Consider the following 16610-nt stretch of genomic DNA (forward strand, 5'->3'; position numbering starts at 1 on the left):
TCTTTGACATCTCATATATTTGTACTTGATATGTTTGTGAGCGGCACAAGGCCGTGCGGATAGGTTGGAGGGAAGATTGACCGAGTCAGACTGATGCTGACACTTACACAAAAGCGTGATCAAAAGACTGAACGCTGATTTAATGTCCTTCAAAATTTGAGTGACAGCTTGTCTTGGATGAGTTGACGGACGGTATTTTATTCTAATTTTTTTTTTTTTTTTACGCCGTGGACGTTTTGTAGTGGTTGGAGGAGTTAAGGCGGGTTCACACGTCAATTTGCGGCTGAAATTGCAAGTCGCTAGAAGTATCGACTGAGCTTTTCTAGTCCGAACACGTTCACACATAGCGACTGGGAAGTATCGACTGGTTTCTTACCAAGATGAGGGTATTGATCCCTCATCTGTCACTTCTGCATCTTCCAACCAAAACTACTAGTGTACCACTGGAGGACTGCAGGACGGTTGGCTAATTTCAGATGCAGAACATAACTCCATACAGGCCTATAGCTAACAATACTCATAAAGACAATGACCCAGGAATTGTTCAAGCAAATGTTTGAAAGACTGGTGGGGAGATTGAGCTGACACCACTAATTCAAGTAGAGAATTCCAGGTGCTGATAACCCTTAATGAGAAGAAACTATTTCTGACATCAGTGGAGTGATGAGGCACTAAGACCTTCAAGCTGTGACCCCTTGTTCTACTAAAAGTTGCTCTAGAAAACAGACCATTTAGTTGAAGACTCAAACCACTCAGAATCTTCCACACTTGAATCACATAAGTTCTCAGCAATCTACCCTTAATAGAAAACAATTTCAGTCTAGATAATCTTTCTGAGTATGGTAGGTCACCAAAACCTTCAACCTTATTAGTCTACCTCCTCTGAACAAATTCTAACATGTGTACATCATCCAAGAAGCCAGTATTCCAAACAACACTACCAAAATCAATAATTGGCCAAACATGCATGAAAAAATATGATACATGAAAGGTGATCTGCATAAGGTGCCTCTAAGAATGTTGCTGGCAACACCATTAGCTTCGCAGCAAATTTCACAGATATGAAGGTGGAATTTCCATGAGGAGTCAAATAGAATGCCTAGGTATCAAACAGAATCTTTGTGAGGGATGGGGTGATTTCCTAGGAGGTAGACATGGTGAGAAGCTAGAATGAGTCTTGAGAACTGTATACAAGCACATTTGTTGATGGAAAAGGAAAGACCCCAAGACAGACTTCTTTGGTATAGCAACGAGACATCATTTTGTAAAAACATAATAACATCACAAGCACTTGATTTCTTTGATGGAACGGCAAGATACAGTTTGAGAGCATTGGCAAAACAAAACTGATTTGCAATAAAGATCAGCAGTGACATGGTTAATATAGATAAAAAAACAATAGGGGACCAAGGACTGAGCCCTGGGGAACACCACTAGGAACATCATATACATGATTAGAGGAGTGATAAACAACAACTTTTCCGACTAGTAAGAAAATCACAGATCCAGCCAAGTAGTGGATTTCTGATACCAATTTGAAAAAATTTTGATAATAAGACATGGTGGTTTACATCATCAAAGGCCTTACTGTAACCGAAGAGTAGAACATCCACATCTGAGCCTTGGTCAAGATGAAAACTAACATAATCATAGGTAAGGAGAAGTTAATCAAAAACAGAAAATCCAGAACGAAAACTAAATTGGGATATAGAAAGCAAGTTATTACTGTCCAGGTAAATATAAAGCTGAGAGGTAATGAACCTTTCAAGTGTCTTAGAACAGACAGAGGTTAGACTTATAGGCCTGTAGTGTGAACCCTGTTTAAAAATAGGCATAACATTAGCAAATTACCAGACAGAGGGAACGTTCATAGAAGAAATCCTTTTACAGAAGATGAGATACAAAGGATAGCATAAGGCAGGGGCACACTTCCTGAACACAATACTGGGGGAGGCCATCAGGACCACAACTAGAGGACAATTAAATCTTATTCAAAGCCACTATAACATCATTTACAGTGAATTCCTTGGAAACAAAAATGAGAGTCAGCTATTTGACGGGAGTGAGGATCTGGCAGTGACCCTCGGACAAACACTGATGAAAAACACTGTACCAAGCAATCTGCCATACTAGTTATTACAGTCCTCTACCCAAGACCCATCAGCCAGGAGAGGGCCAACTATAGGGGGATTGATCATTTTCCTAACTGTGAAACCTATGGGTATCATCAGAGGTAGCTATGGAACGCTCATAATTAATAACTGCAAGGTTAACTTCGTTTTTATGGTGAATATTTAGATCCCTAAAAAGAAACAAGCTCCTCATGGTTAAAAGGGAATTTCGACCATGTGAGCTTCTTAAAAGCTTTGTAGTTGTGCCAAGTTACTCCGTCTCCTCTGGAGATCCTTTGATACAAATCTGGCCCAAGGTGGTTTTCTAGATCTATCAAAATTTGACTGGACTGGAACAAACACAGTGAAGGCATGATAGAATCTCTGTAAACTTAGCGTAACATTGATCTACATTGTGACCACAAAATAAGGAATCCCAGTCCACACTAGACAAATAATATTGCAACGAAACCAGTCAAAACGATCAGGAGGGATAACAGTAGAGGAGGTAGATGAAAATGTTAGTGTAAAATGAATACCTACATGGCTACAACTTGGAGGTGGAGCAATCCTGTCAAGTCTAGATACACAATCATGCTCGGAAGTAAGAACCAAGTCTAGAATATTTCCAGAACTAAGAAAGTAGGAAGTGGCTTGGCAGGAAGTGAATGTAAACAAACAGCTACTCAACAAGATGTCTTCTTCTGGTGACAATGATGATTGCGATCAAATTAAATCCTGACAAGTATTCAATTCTCACCTCCAACAACAACCTGCATAGAAGGAAGCAGTCACCAAAGAGTGGCAGCTTTCTTATCCAATGACCATTTGCATAAGCTTTTTTTGCTGTATAGTTCACTTTTAGGGTCCTAGGTGTGTTCTTTTTCCCTCACCAACTCCAAAATCTTCTCTACAATGGCACCACATTTTCAAATCTTTCTCCATGATGTTACAACGTAAACAAAGTCACAAATCGACTGAACAAGACTGACATGATCTTGTTTTGCAACTGTTTTTTCCAGTCGCTAGGCACTGGTATTCAGTCAGAAACTCTACAAACACTACCATAGTATAGACATTCTGTCATCTACCTCTGTGCCACTCTACCAACTTGCAATTTAATTTGTAAATTGACATGTATGAACCCGCCTTTACTTACAATGCAAGGGCAGTTTCGCTTGTTTTCCCGCAGTCATCCATAAGGACTGTTGCACCCACTTCAAACTCTGCACCAACATCAAAATCATCTTTAGAGTGACACAGGATTAATTTCTGTGAAACATTGCCACTTCTCTCCTTTTTTTGAGCTCTTTTCATCCTAGCTTTCACTGATGGTGAAAGTGGCTGGGTCCAGCTGAACTGCGAAGGAACTGCACCAGGCTTCAAAATCTTACGTTCAATTGTCTTACCTGAAAAGAGCAATTATACATGATGTTACTAACAAATAAAAACGGAAAACAATAATGGAATATTGGATATAATACCCAATAACATATTTCCAGTTTTTAACCAATACTCCCTATTGACCTTCCAAACAGCAGGATGAGAAACAGTATTTTATAAAACTTAATTTCTAGGCTATCCTAACAACCAGCTCCAGTTCCTAACAACCCCTGGACCTCCCTTAAAGTGGCACTGTCCTAATATAATGGTCCCTTCAGCATGCCTTGTTTCCCAGATTCCCCTTTGCAGTTCTCACTCAGCCGACATGATGTGGGAATGAAAATATGATAACTAAAACTAACCCAATCCTAACTTTAACCTAACCTTAGCTAACCCTAACTTAAACCTAACCTAGCAAACAAAACCTAATTGAGGCAACACACCTCTGATATGTGTTCATCAGAACCCTTCTGACCAATAGTGTGGTTAGGTTAATTTTGGTAATCATGTTTTCATTTGTACGTCATATCAGTTAAGTTAAAGAGCTGGGAAAAGAGGAGAGCTAGAGGAACCACTATATAAGGACAGTGTCATTAAGGTTACTAATCTAACCTAGCATTATCTTACAGTAAGTTAACCTAAGGAAGCTCTAAGGACTGATGGGAAGCAAAGCCCATCACCAGTTGTTAGGTTAAGGTATGTTAGGATAGCATAGAAATTTCTTATTAAAAAAAAATCCATAAATTCTTTCAGAAATGACAAAAATGCTTCACTTTGATTCCCCGACTCAAAGATAGTTTCCCCAGATGTGTTTGTGATAGAAGAGGGAAACAAGGGTGTGTATTATATCAAACTGCACTTTTATCATGATCTCCAGCTTTTCCTTGTTAAATCTGCATGCATGATGTGACATAACCTGCTAGTAAGAGTATAGGCATACATCCCAACCTATATTGGAAGAGTGGGGAAGCGGTTACGAAAAAAAAAAAATAAAAAAAAAATAAATAAATTATGTACTTAGTGTTTTTCGGTATATGCCTCTTCTTTCACGTTTACCACCAAAAGCAAATACGTTCAATATGTCTTACCAATGACTGTGGTAGTGAAATAATCCTCCTCAGAGAAGTGCCTGTAACACACTCGGCTGGCTGGAGTAGGGTACCATTTGTCCCTCCTTATAGCAACTATCCACTGTTTCTTCACTCCAACTTCATTTGGGAATTTGTGGCCCCCACATCTATTGTCACAGAAAGGCACACATCATGATGATGGCATCGCTGTGGTTTCCTGCTTCTCGCATGACAGTCCCGACTTTTTTTTTTTTTTTTTTTTTTTTTAGGAGGGATAGACAGATCGGTGAAAGAAGAGTTTAGCTAGCTAGCTAGGGAAGAGATAGTTTGGGTGAAAGGAAGAAGTACAGAGCGAGCTAAAAGGGTAGGGGGCTGTCCCCCATGCTGGTCATTTATTTGTTTTTTGTTTGTGTCATCCACTCTTCTTGTTGTGTTGGCAGAGCCGAATCTTCTTCGTCTATCTTGATGTTTATGGGAGGAAGTATGACGTGTGGGTTGGCTCTTTTAAGATTTTCCAACATCGCCAGGACCGCGCGCATTGTTTCTTGTTTTTCTCTTGCAGCTTTCTCCCGGTCTGCAGTGGGTGACTGGGCTGTTCTTTTGACTGCGGCTGGCGACGATCTAGTCTCCCGTGTCCGTGGGGTGGGCTGAGGTGTGTCGGCTGTTCCTGTCTTTGCTGTGACGTGCACACGTTCTTGTTCTTCATCTTCGTCACCGTACTCCATGTTGTCGTCCTCTTCAACATGTTTGACATCGATCTCTTTATCTTCCTCTTCTTCTTCCACCTTTGGTTCAACTCCCTCCACCTCAACTATTGTTTGGTTTTGGCAGTGCTCGTCCACATCGAGCGCCTCCCTACGGTGGTCAGCTGGAGGGGCTCGACGTGTTGGCCTCTGCATGGAGCGGTGGGGGACGTCAAAGGCAGTCCTGGGAATGTAAATAGCAGGAAGGCCGTTGTGCTGCAGGAGTAGCGGAAGTAGGTCTTGTAGTCGGCGGTTGTCCACTCCTGCAATGGCCTTGGCTGTGTATATGCAAGCCCATATTTTTGCCTGCACGTCCTTCTCATCAGTTCTGTGTGGTATCTTTGTCTTCGTCTTCTTTTTTGTTGGTTGACGATAAGGTGGTCCGTCCCAAGCCACATCTCTTGCCTCGGATCCTTTTGCGCCTTCACAAAGTTTCAGAAGGACTTTGTCCCCTTCCGTTGGCAGAGTCTCCTTAAGAGGCCTCGAGAGTCCTGTGGCGTGTACAAAGACGTCTCTCCCCGTTCGTTGGTCCGTGATGAAACCGTATCCTGCCTTCGCATTATACCATTTTCCCTGGTGGTGGTCTGGAATTGCCATGGTAAAGCGGAGACAATGCGAAATCCCGACTCCTGAGGGCCGAGTGAGGTTTGTTTTGGTTCCTCGATCTTTGCCTCGTCGCTCGCCTCGTGAAAGATGCCAAACTCCCCACGGAAATAACTATATCCATATATCACAATATCAATGAATGTATTTTGTCATATTGCATAGCACAATCAAATTTTTTAGCTTTTTTATTGTCCAAATCAGTAGATTTTAGACTTGTGATATGCCGTATTCAAGGTAATGATAGCAGATTTACTAGATAATCACAAAAAAATATTTGTTTTAACCAACTTCTCCCAAAATTATCCACACAGGATATACAAGTCAATAGATAATTAAAATAGTGTCGCAATAACCAACTTTATATTCATCTGTGTGCATCTGTAATTTACTATGACAATATTTTAAGCTCGTCAGTAGGGGACATGTAACAGCGAGGACATCTGGTGGTCGGTTGGTGGGTTAGTTCTGAAAATTCCCAATCGTGGCTTACTGTATACTATAAAAAAAAACCGCTCCTCTCTTGCCACATGTATGCTCTTCGACTTGTTTTTCCCTTCATTATTTTTTTTTCATCTCTACCAAGCCCCTACATATCGCTTTGAAGAAAAGGAAAAAAAAAAAATAATAATAAAATAAATAAAAAAATGGGTCAACTGGAAAATAGGTTTCAGACTGCAGGTAATATACATACATATATATATATATATATATATATATATATATATATATATATATATATATATATATATATATATATATAAATAACCAAAGAGCTGGCTTCCCGTCTTTGGTCTATTCCAGTGGTTCTCAAACGTTTTCATGAGCGACCCTATTTGGAACATTTCATTCCTTCGCGACCCAGAGTAAGGTAAAGAGAAAGAAAATGTACAATGATATAAAGTTATATACACGAGCCTGCATGGTCCCACTGCCAGTCCAACATACGCGTTTGATACAGGAGTCATTCCTGTCAGAGACACCATTACGTGGTGCCCAGGAGGAGGGAGGTGGGGGGAAGATGAACATACATAACAAAAGTAATTTGTGGTTAAAGAATAATAATTCAATTTAGTAACTGAAATACACTGAGACACTGAAAGCATGTTAATGTTCCTGTGTCCCTGCGACCCATCAAAATTGATCTCGCGACCCAACTTTGGGTCGCGACCCATAGTTTGAGAACCACTGGTCTATTCTATTCCCTTTCGCATAATATTATGTGGTCGTTTTTTTTTTTACTTCGTTAAACTATAATTTGTGTGTGTATGTGTGTGTGTTATTCTATCCTATGCACTTGAGAGAGAGAGAGAGAGAGAGAGAGAGAGAGAGAGAGAGAGAGAGAGAGAGAGAGAGAGAGAGAGAGAGAGAGCACTGTGATACTACATTAAAGTACATTAAAAAGATAATTCAGAAGAAAGAGAAGGAAGAAAGCCAATCACACACAAACACATTGAGTTAGGTATAGAAGACAAAATTTTGCACCACTTTATTAATAAGTCTAGTTATCATACAAGATATATTACAGCACAATAAAGAGTGGACTTCATGGAATCTTGTTCAACTGGCAGACAACATATGGCAGCTGAGGGCTGTGATGCAGCAGCCAGAGTGGGTTACTTTGTCCACAAATGAACTGTGCAAACAAGGCAGCAGCCAATTCAAACTTAAGAATAGTAATGGAAGGAATCTTAGTAACTTACAATTCAAGCCTTACAAAACTGAATATAAAATATATTACAATATTAATCTAGGTAACATAAATACTCAGTAATGGATAGAGGCAGCAATCTAGAAAGCCAATTTTACTTGGGTTACAAAGACTGCAAAAACCTGGACAAGCAGAGCACCACCCCAGGCCAGCACGGCGGTGTGACGACGCACTCACCACAACGGTTTGCTTCTAGGTAGGGAGAGTTCTTGGTGGAGGCAGGCGCGCATTGCTGTTAGCTAAATATCGTCTGGTTGTCTCTAAGCTTGGTGAAGCGCGGAAGTGCCAGGCAGACACCGCTGAGGTGGTGGTGCACTGGTCTGCGAGACACACCTCTGTTGGCACGCAGCTTATGCATGCTGGGGAGGAGCTGGATGGTTGGTGGGGCCACAGCAAAGGGTCACTAGGCTAAAAGGCCACCGCCACATACAATTCGTTAATTATTGAAGTGAACTATACTGTGGCGGCTCTGAGGCGTAACGCTGAAGCTGATGTGTTGAAATAAGACGATGATGGTGAACACACAACAGACACATCATTGGGAGGGTTTGTTACATCTCTCCCCAGTCACTACCACACCTTGGGTACACCACTAACACTCCTCCATGGCTACAGGAACCACTAAGTGTCTCCATGATGGTCTGTTGCCATCAGTGTATTCCTGTCCATGTTACTGCAAGCCTGCCGTTCATTAGTAAGGTCCTCATGAGCTGTGTGTGTGTGTGTGTGTGTGTGTGTGTGTGTGTGTGTGTGTGTGTGTGTGTGTGTGTGTGTGTGTGTGTGTGGTGTGGTGTGGTGTGGTGTGGTGTGGTGTGGTGTGGTGTGGTGTGGTGTGGTGTGGTGTGCAAGGTGAGCATGCTTGCTGGACAGGAGGAGGGAGCAAACCTCCTACTCTGCTGTCCATCAGTCCTTGTGTTTTGCTGTCAGCATCAAGACCAGTCCAATGTATGCACTAGTAGAGAGACGCCTGCATAACTTATAGGCTGTGTGAAGCAAGGCTGTAGCACCAATGGTCATCACAAGGTTACTGTCAGTGTGTCCAGGTCCCTTACTATAGCAGTGCTACATGCAGACTAAATGAGAGAAAGCCTTCAGCAGTGCCCGACGATCCTGACAGAGACTCTCTGGCGAGAAGTAACAGCTGCCGGGCCTGCCGGGCCTGCCACGCCGCTCCTGGCAGCAGCACGTTGCCCCCCAGCGGCTGATGGAAGACCGGCCAGCACTGGCTTGCCCAAAACAAGGGTGAAGCAAACACCTCCAGCAATAGATTCATCACAATCCCCCTCACTGTACACGACTCTCTGTACATATTTTTACATCATTTACACACGTCGACCCTTAGTCATATCAACAAACGGCGGACCAAGGCAGTGTCCGTCTCGGTGGGCCGAGGCGAACCCGGCTCGTTCTTGGCCGTGGAACAGTACAACAAAACAATAAAGAATCACTAGCAAACAACAAACCTAGTCATAGTGAAAACAAAGAGTGGATGACCAAGGGACCTCGGCGTAAACAACCAACAGTCCAGCCGGCGAGAGGCACCTTGGCGAGCCAGACCTCCTCCATCCCTTCTATTACGTGACTAGTTGGCAACTCTGTCTCAGGCAATGGAAACACTGCTGGCCCAGACTGTGTCTCCCTCCCCCCTCCCCCCTCCACACCCTGTGTTGTATGGCAGCAGTGAGTTTGGGACAATACATTAGTACCCCTCACTAGCCAAGCAGGAAGGCACTGCTTCCACTGCTGACGACCAGAGTCCAGCTCCAGATGGGAGTTAACAGAAACAAAAAAAATATATGGGATCACAGATGGAGATTCCCAGCAGTCAGTGGGAACTTGGAATGTTGGCCAAACCTACTGCTGTTGCCAATGTACCCAAGAGGCACTTGTGGCAGCTGGCTGCGGCGGCTGCGGCTGCTGTGGCTGTTGCTGCTGCTGCTGCTGCTGCTGCTGCTGCTGCTGCTGCTGCTGCTGCTGCTGCTGTTGCTGCTGCTGTAAATTACTGCTGCTGCTGCTGCTTGGCAGGGAAGCAGCTCCATCTTCAGCATGGGGCCCAGTCACCCCAGAGGCGTCGGACAGCCGTTGGTAGGGGAGGGGGAATGTTTGGAACGCTGAGAAAGTGTGATAAGGCCCTGCTGCAGCTACACCCACACCAGGGTATGCCGGCCGCTGCCCCTGAGACGGCATGCTGGCCAAGGCCTTCTGCTGTGCCATCATCTGGTTGAGGGTCATCTTGCCAGGTGGCGGCCGCGCCACCTGCCGCGGTGCACCCAGATTCTGCACCAGCTCCAGCATGTCCTCTGAGATGGTGCGTCCTTTCTTGCCTGCTCCCGCCCCAGACATGTCTGAGGTGTGGTCAGAGGACACAGCTGTATCTATGCTGCCCTTGCCGGCCTCCCCTGCAGCATGGGGAGAAGGGGGTGTCGGGGGCTGGGCTGATGGACTGGGGGAGGAGGACAGCTGGAGTGACTTTGGACGCTGCTTCTGTTGGTGGCGCTGGTGGCGCCGTAACCTGAAGGCCTCCCTCTCCTGCTGGTGGCGGCGGCGCAGCTCTGCTTCCTCCATCTCCTGCCTGTGTGGGCAAGGGAAGAACACTTGCGTCAGAGGGAGGAGTGTGGATCTTTAGTAAAGCCACAAATCATCACCTATCTTTTCACACTGATCTAGAACAAACAAATTAAATAAACACAGTAATGGTCTCAATCACCAGGCACACAAGACTACAGGTCCCTCTAACTACCATCCCAGGTGACTTGACTGCCTCGGGGACACTTGAACTCAACACTTACTTAGACAGAAGTTGCTGGAAGCTGTCGTCATCCTCCGAGTACTCTTCCAGCTCCTGTTTGATCGTCTCCACCTCCTCCTCCTTCAAAGGAAAGACAATTTATATTTTCCTTCTCACGCACCAACACACACACATATACACACACACAACACGCACAACACTACATACTACACTCCAGACAGATCCACAAGTGTATCCCTACAACCTGTCACCAATGCAACACTACAACCCACAAATCCCCACACTGTTTACTCCTCATCATCATTACTATTAGTCACAATACTTGATGAACAGACTCTTCTGTGTCCCTGAGTCTTGACTGGAGCATGCAGTGTTCACCTCACCCTAACACCACTCCACCACTGTCCACACCAGGCTTGTGTGGTGATGTGGTAGGTATTAACATCCCTGTTTTTTTACATGCTAAGGAGTCTGGTCAAAGGCTATATAATAAGTATATAGAAGGAGAAAAAAAAAGAATAAATAAATAAATAAATAAAAAAAATAAATAAAAATAAATAAATAAAAAAATAAAAAAATAAGGCCTGCCCATAATAACACACCAAAAAATCTAACTACAAGAGAAAAATAAAGAGTTAATCAATTTTAAATCTGGAGGTGTCTCCCTGCATGTTCCTTTGTTGTGTGATGTGTGGCAGCTGCCGCACACATGCCAAGATTAAATATAGTCAATGGCTACAAGAAAATACATTACTTCCCCCTAAATAAACACACTTGTTACTTTATTAACACTGCAGACCACAGCATATGTTGAGGTGCTGTGCTACAACACTACATTACACTGTTGTTGTATGTCTATAATGTTAGTGATGTTATTGTTACCACAACCTGCGAAGAGAGAAGACCCTGTCCTCTATGTTAGTAGTATTAACAAGCTCCTACAGCCTTTCCTAGTCACAGGCATCTACAGAAGCACTAGCAAGCACAAGCTACAACTCTGCGGGGCTAAGGGAGGTATAGGGCATGGGAGGATGAGGTGGCCGGATGGCTGCATGGATGACTCACCCAGAGTCTCCCACAGTTCGATGATGTTTCAAAACCTTTAAGACTCACAAAGAAGGTGTGGACAAAGAATGGGGGTGGGGTGAGGGAGTGAGGACTGTGTTGGTGGTGTACAGAGGGAAAGACAAGACAGGGTGTGGGGAATGCATGACCCCCACACTGACAGCGACAGGACCCCACGGTGCCCAAACGGTGACTGTGTGCAGGAACTTACTGTCCAAGAGTAAACACAACCCATCTCGAGCTGGGCCGGAGATGAAGGCCATGGTCGACTAGAGGGGGAGTGAGGGTGACTGTGGAGCATGCAGGGACGCGACAGCTGATAGTGAGGGGACTGAGGGAGCATTGGGAGCCGTGGCATGAGTGAGGGTGGAGGGACATGGGGGAAAAGCCAGGGCCATGGTAGGTTTGGTACGTGGAATGTCCGCCAAGGTAATACTTGTGGTGGTGGCGCTGCTGCGGGGCTCTTAGGGCTCTTGGGGGAGATGGGGGGATAGTGAGGAGAGGGAGGGGAAGGGGAGTGCCAGGAATGTCTTGAGGACCTTGGGGAGTAATGGGTCATCTCCCATAGTGGGGTTGTAAGCCTCAGTGGGGACATAGTGTGGTGGGGGGTAGCTGTCGCTGGGGGAGTAGGGGCTCTCTGAGAGATAGTGTGAGTTGAGGGCTTCTGAGGGAGGCCACTCTTGCAGTGGCTGGTACATGGGCTCCTCCAGCTCTGAGTCATCCTCACTGCTGGTGTAGGTAAGGGGGCGGTGGTCCTCCTGTAGGTGGTGCCAGGAGCGGCTGTCCTCTGCCTGGTAGTGCTGCGTCACCCCTGCCTCGCCCTGGATGGTGTAGTACACATCCTCCTGGAAGGCCGGGGTCTGGGGCCGGGCTGGAAGGTGGGGGGAGGTCATCCCGATCCCTTTGGCAGGCCTGGCCTGGGAGTGACGTGGGGTGGAGTGCACAGTGTGGTAGACTGAGTCGCCCATGCCCAGGCCATCCTGGCCAGTCAGGCGACGCAGGGCTGGGTTCCTCTTGGGCGGTGGGGTGTGGGGGCGAGGCCGGTGACTCTCGCTGAAGCTGGAGCTGCTGGCAGTGCGCAGGGAGTGGAAGCTTGGCGGGGAGCCAATGACATTGTTGAGGTCCCATGAGGACTTAGAGAGGCCGCTGTCTTTGGCACTGGCCAGGCCAAAGTGCTGTAGGCTGCTGACACTCTTGGTGCGGGACAGTGGCATGCTGCTGCTCTCCACCTTGAGGGAGGGACGAGCCAGGTACTCACGGGACTTGTTCAGAAACTCCCGGGAGCGCTTCACCTCCTGAAACAGACCGCCCAGGTCGTGAATGCTGCTGCTACGGTCCAGCCAGTTGTTGCTGCCTCCCAATTTGGAGCACTTGATGATCTTGCCCTTCGGAGGGCTGGGGGATGAGGCCGTCAAGATGGCAGTGCCCTTGCTTCTCTGTGGGCTGGGGGACACACCGGCCTTCTGGGTGGCTGGCTGGTGGGTGTGTGGGGACACACTGCTGGTGCTCTGGTGTGCCGCATCAAAGCTGCTGCCCGAGTCCTGGCTCAGCAAGGCCTCTGAGGACTCCTCGGTGTCTGCATCGTAGGATGTGCTTCGGGCAGATACAAGTGGGCTGGACTTGGTGCTGGAAGCCTTGGTCCCCGTGGCAGATCCTTCCTCCCAATCCTCGGTCTTCCTCCTCCCGGCATTGGGGGGTGAGGAGGGACTGATGGCCTCGGGAATGCCCCTCTCTGAGCCCCAAGACAATGTGGGGGTGAGGGGAGGGTGAGGGCTCAGCTGGTGGAGATTTGCCTTGCTGTTTCTGAAAGCCAGGATCTTGGCTTGCTGGTTAGTGGCGTCTGGCTTGTGGCTGGGTGTGGCAGCCTTCTTGGCAGCAGGAGGGTTAGAAATGAGAGGATTAGGAGTGGGTAAGGGGGTGAGGGTGGACCCTCCACCCAGAGGTGGCTGCTGAGGAGAGGCAGAGGAAGAGAGTGAAGGCAGGGGCTGGGGCTGCCACCTATCGCCAGGAAGTCTAGTAACAACCTATAGAAAGCAAAATAATTCTTAGTGTGCATGTTTAACAATTACAGCTGCATCTCAATCACATCAAACTAATTATGTATTAATAACATCAAATAAATTATTACTGACAGTACTGTAACTAGTACATGCATGTTATCCAATCAAAGAAAAAAACATGCGATCACAAAATGTACTTGTAATCCAATCATCATGCAAACTCAAACATTACTAAAACTGCAAGTCTTGAGCTCAAAACAACACTCTATTGTGGTGTTCCTCAGGACTGCTTCTCCACACACCACAACACTCGACAGCAACACACACAACATAAGCTGCACATTCAACACCAAATGACAAAGCGGCTTTATAAAAACAAGCTGATGAGCCACTCTGCAATCCCCCCCCCCACCCTGACCACAACAATACGTACTGCGCTGCTGCGGCTCCCATCCGGCGTGGGCAGCTGCTCCTCGGGAGACGTGTGTGCAGGACCTGCATGTCTCTTCTCTGCCGGGATGGAGGATGGGCTGTCCTCCATGACCAGGGAGGAGGACATAGAGGGAGGCACAGAGGGGATGGCAGAGGGAGGCTCGGAGAAGGTCTGGCCCTACAGGAGGTGTAGTGTTATTCTCTCAACCTTTCAAATGTTACTGTGGCGATTAGTGACCTAAATGTGAACTGTGACTTGGCATGATCAACTGTCAGTCTGGTAAAGGTGAGACTTGTCACTACATATCATGCAAGCAATGAGTCACCTTTACCAGACCAGAGTGAGGCACTGCATCCTGGCACTGCTACACAAGCTACACAGACCTGCTTGCTTACACTTACAGTTCTAGGATCCGAGATGAAGTGAACAAGAGTCCTAGCAGATGCTACAAAAGCAGGGAATGACTTACTCTTGCCTACTGTCACTATTTGTACTGTTGTGGCACACACTAAAGGCACACAACTCTCTGTGGCACTGCTACAACACCCACATTTTTACCAAGAGTGTACTGAACACAAAGAGCAAGACTCACCTGTAAGTCTTCAAGAGGCTGCTGGACAAGGTTAGGAGTGTCCGGGGGAGCCGGTGTGGGAGCAGTGCTTCCTGAGCCACCCTCGGTGGAGTCCACAGACTCTGCCACCTTGGTGACGGCAAAGCGGCCCCGCCTCACAGGGGAGCTGACTGGACTGCTGGCGGTGGAAGCGTCTGAGGCTGTGGGCAAGATGGCAGGGCACCATTAAGGCACGGCATGTTACTTCACAGGTGATGGTGCAAGTCACCAAATAAGGGATAAGAGCTGTGAGAAGTAAACTCTATACCGTCCACTTGTGATTTAGAGGAAGGAAATGATAACACATGACACCCACCTCTTCTGACAGCCTCCTCTGCCACCTTGGTGACTTGGAAGCGTGCAATCCTGGTCTGCCGAGCTTCTCCACCTTGTTCCTCTGATTCCTTAAGAGAAGGTGTACGGGACAGGGGTGGCCCAGGCTGCAGGGGCGTGCCCCTGTCTTTCTCCATGCCCAGCGGCAGCATGGTAGGGTAGCCAAGGGGAGGCTGGCATCCAGGTTCCATCATGACAGGCCCCACAAATGCCACTGTCTCCCCTCCAGGGAGTCGTACTGTCTGGGGGAGGATGACGCCCGCCTCACTAGTGGCTGCCAGGCCCTCCTGGTGTGTCATGGCGCTGGAGCCCACCACTGTGAGGGGGATACCACCCATGGCAGTCTGGGCAGCACTGAGGGGAGCCTGTGGGTACACTGGAGGCAGCCCGTCCAGGGAGGGAGATCCAGAGTTTACGTTGCCCTGAAATAGAGCAGTATGTCACCAGTGTGGTGAGGCTGCCTGTGTGATGTGAGGTGTGCTGGCAGGGTGGGTGAGGCAGCAGGCCATGGTAGGTGTGACTTACCTCTGTTGGATGATGGGTGAGGGTGAGGTGGGCACCAGGCACCAACTTCTGCAGCTGTTCCTTGAGAGCGTTGAGGTCCATCTTGTTCCGCTGGACAGAGCTGGCGGGCATGGCCAGCATCACTCCAGGCGGCAGTGTGAGGGCTGTGCCAGACATGCTCATCTCTGCAAGACAATGCAGTAATACTATTCAGGCACACCTGGCAGCACACTGGCAGGCTGGGGCATCTTTACTGGCTGGGTCACAACAAAGACACATCTGAGACATCAACATGAATTTCATTGAGTTCAAAAGTTACAAAAAGAAGGAAAGAAGGAAGGGACTCACCAGGGTGCATGTCAGAGGTCATGGTCTGGGTGGCTCCCTGTGTCAGGCTCATGGGCGTGGGCACACACATGGGAGCTGAGCCAGTGAGGGGGATGTGCTCCATGCTGGTCTGGCTGCCCTCCCCCACCACCTGATCCACCTCCCCCCTCACCTGGCCTAGCTGGGCAGTCATGTATGCCGTGCCCAAGGCCACCTGGTGGGGATCCATATGTCCAGCCTCGCCAACAGCCATGCTGGGCTGAGGAATGAAGCTCACTGTGGTGCCCTCCGGCATCTCTGGCGGAAAGGCTGACAGCTGGTGTAGGGCCGTGGTGTTGATGGCCTGCTGGGGCACTGCATGGTAGCCCCGGAACACCTCCGAGGTGATGGGGACGCCCACAGCCTCCAGCGGCATGGTTGGGGTGACCAGGACGCCCGTGGTGTGGGGTGTGACCAGGGTGTGGGCGACGGCCTCACTGGAGATGGCCGAGGTGACCAGATCTGGCCGCTCTTCTGCCCCCATGGACACCCCACCCTGCAAGGAGGACATGACACTCACAACACACTCCCACCACTGCCACTCCCTCACTGCCTCCCTAAGGAGGCAACACCTGGAACACAACACTCACTTCACACAATCCAACTAGGAAATGTTCCTTGTGGACTTTACAAAGTTTATTTTCTGCAGTCAAAAATAATACACATGTTTGAACATTAATTATGGACTTACTAAGAAACATAAAAACTAATGAACAGCTAACTTACTGGTCTTTCTCATAATCGAAAGTAACAACAACAGAATGGAAGGATGTTTTGAAAATAATAAAGTAAAAAACATCCAGCAACACCAATCCACAAATCTCTTGTTCTGGATGAATCAAGACTTAATATAACACTAATACCCATCGTCCAATATGTTCATAGACAAAGGTGATGGAAAGACTACCATGCATTCTAAATGCTATTCA

The 16610-nt window shown here is 47.3% G+C and overlaps 3 protein-coding genes across 8 annotated transcripts in view; all 3 read right to left on the reverse strand.

Moving 5' to 3' along the window:
• Window positions 1-4714, reverse strand: part of LOC123508802 (histone-lysine N-methyltransferase eggless-like) — a 24225-nt gene extending 19511 nt beyond the window's left edge. For 3 of the 6 annotated variants that reach the window (XM_045262737.1, XM_045262728.1, XM_045262721.1), the window contains exons 1-2: window positions 4583-4702; window positions 3271-3520 (exon numbers count right to left, since the gene is read on the reverse strand). In XM_045262737.1, coding sequence (XP_045118672.1) covers window positions 3271-3428 — 158 coding nt within the window. In that variant the 5' untranslated portion in view covers window positions 3429-3520; window positions 4583-4702. The other 3 variants (XM_045262760.1, XM_045262752.1, XM_045262746.1) reach the window with 2 other exon arrangements.
• A 242-nt stretch (window positions 4715-4956) lies between these two features.
• LOC123509738 (Y-box-binding protein 2-like) lies at window positions 4957-5904 on the reverse strand. Its single transcript, XM_045264261.1, has one exon. It carries the CDS (start codon window positions 5902-5904, stop codon window positions 4957-4959), a length of 948 nt encoding a protein of 315 aa, XP_045120196.1.
• Window positions 5905-7384: 1480 nt separating this feature from the next.
• LOC123509627 (mucin-2-like) overlaps window positions 7385-16610 on the reverse strand; it is an 81291-nt gene continuing 72065 nt past the window's right edge. Inside the window, 9 exon segments of the mRNA XM_045264060.1 lie at window positions 7385-10193; window positions 10411-10490; window positions 11647-11904; window positions 11906-13459; window positions 13869-14045; window positions 14461-14639; window positions 14795-15233; window positions 15337-15500; window positions 15664-16177. Of these exon segments, the coding sequence (XP_045119995.1) occupies window positions 9476-10193; window positions 10411-10490; window positions 11647-11904; window positions 11906-13459; window positions 13869-14045; window positions 14461-14639; window positions 14795-15233; window positions 15337-15500; window positions 15664-16177 (4083 nt within the window). The 3' untranslated portion in view covers window positions 7385-9475.

This window comes from Portunus trituberculatus, chromosome 3, assembly GCF_017591435.1.
Source record: "Portunus trituberculatus isolate SZX2019 chromosome 3, ASM1759143v1, whole genome shotgun sequence".
Lineage (NCBI taxonomy): Eukaryota > Metazoa > Arthropoda > Malacostraca > Decapoda > Portunidae > Portunus > Portunus trituberculatus.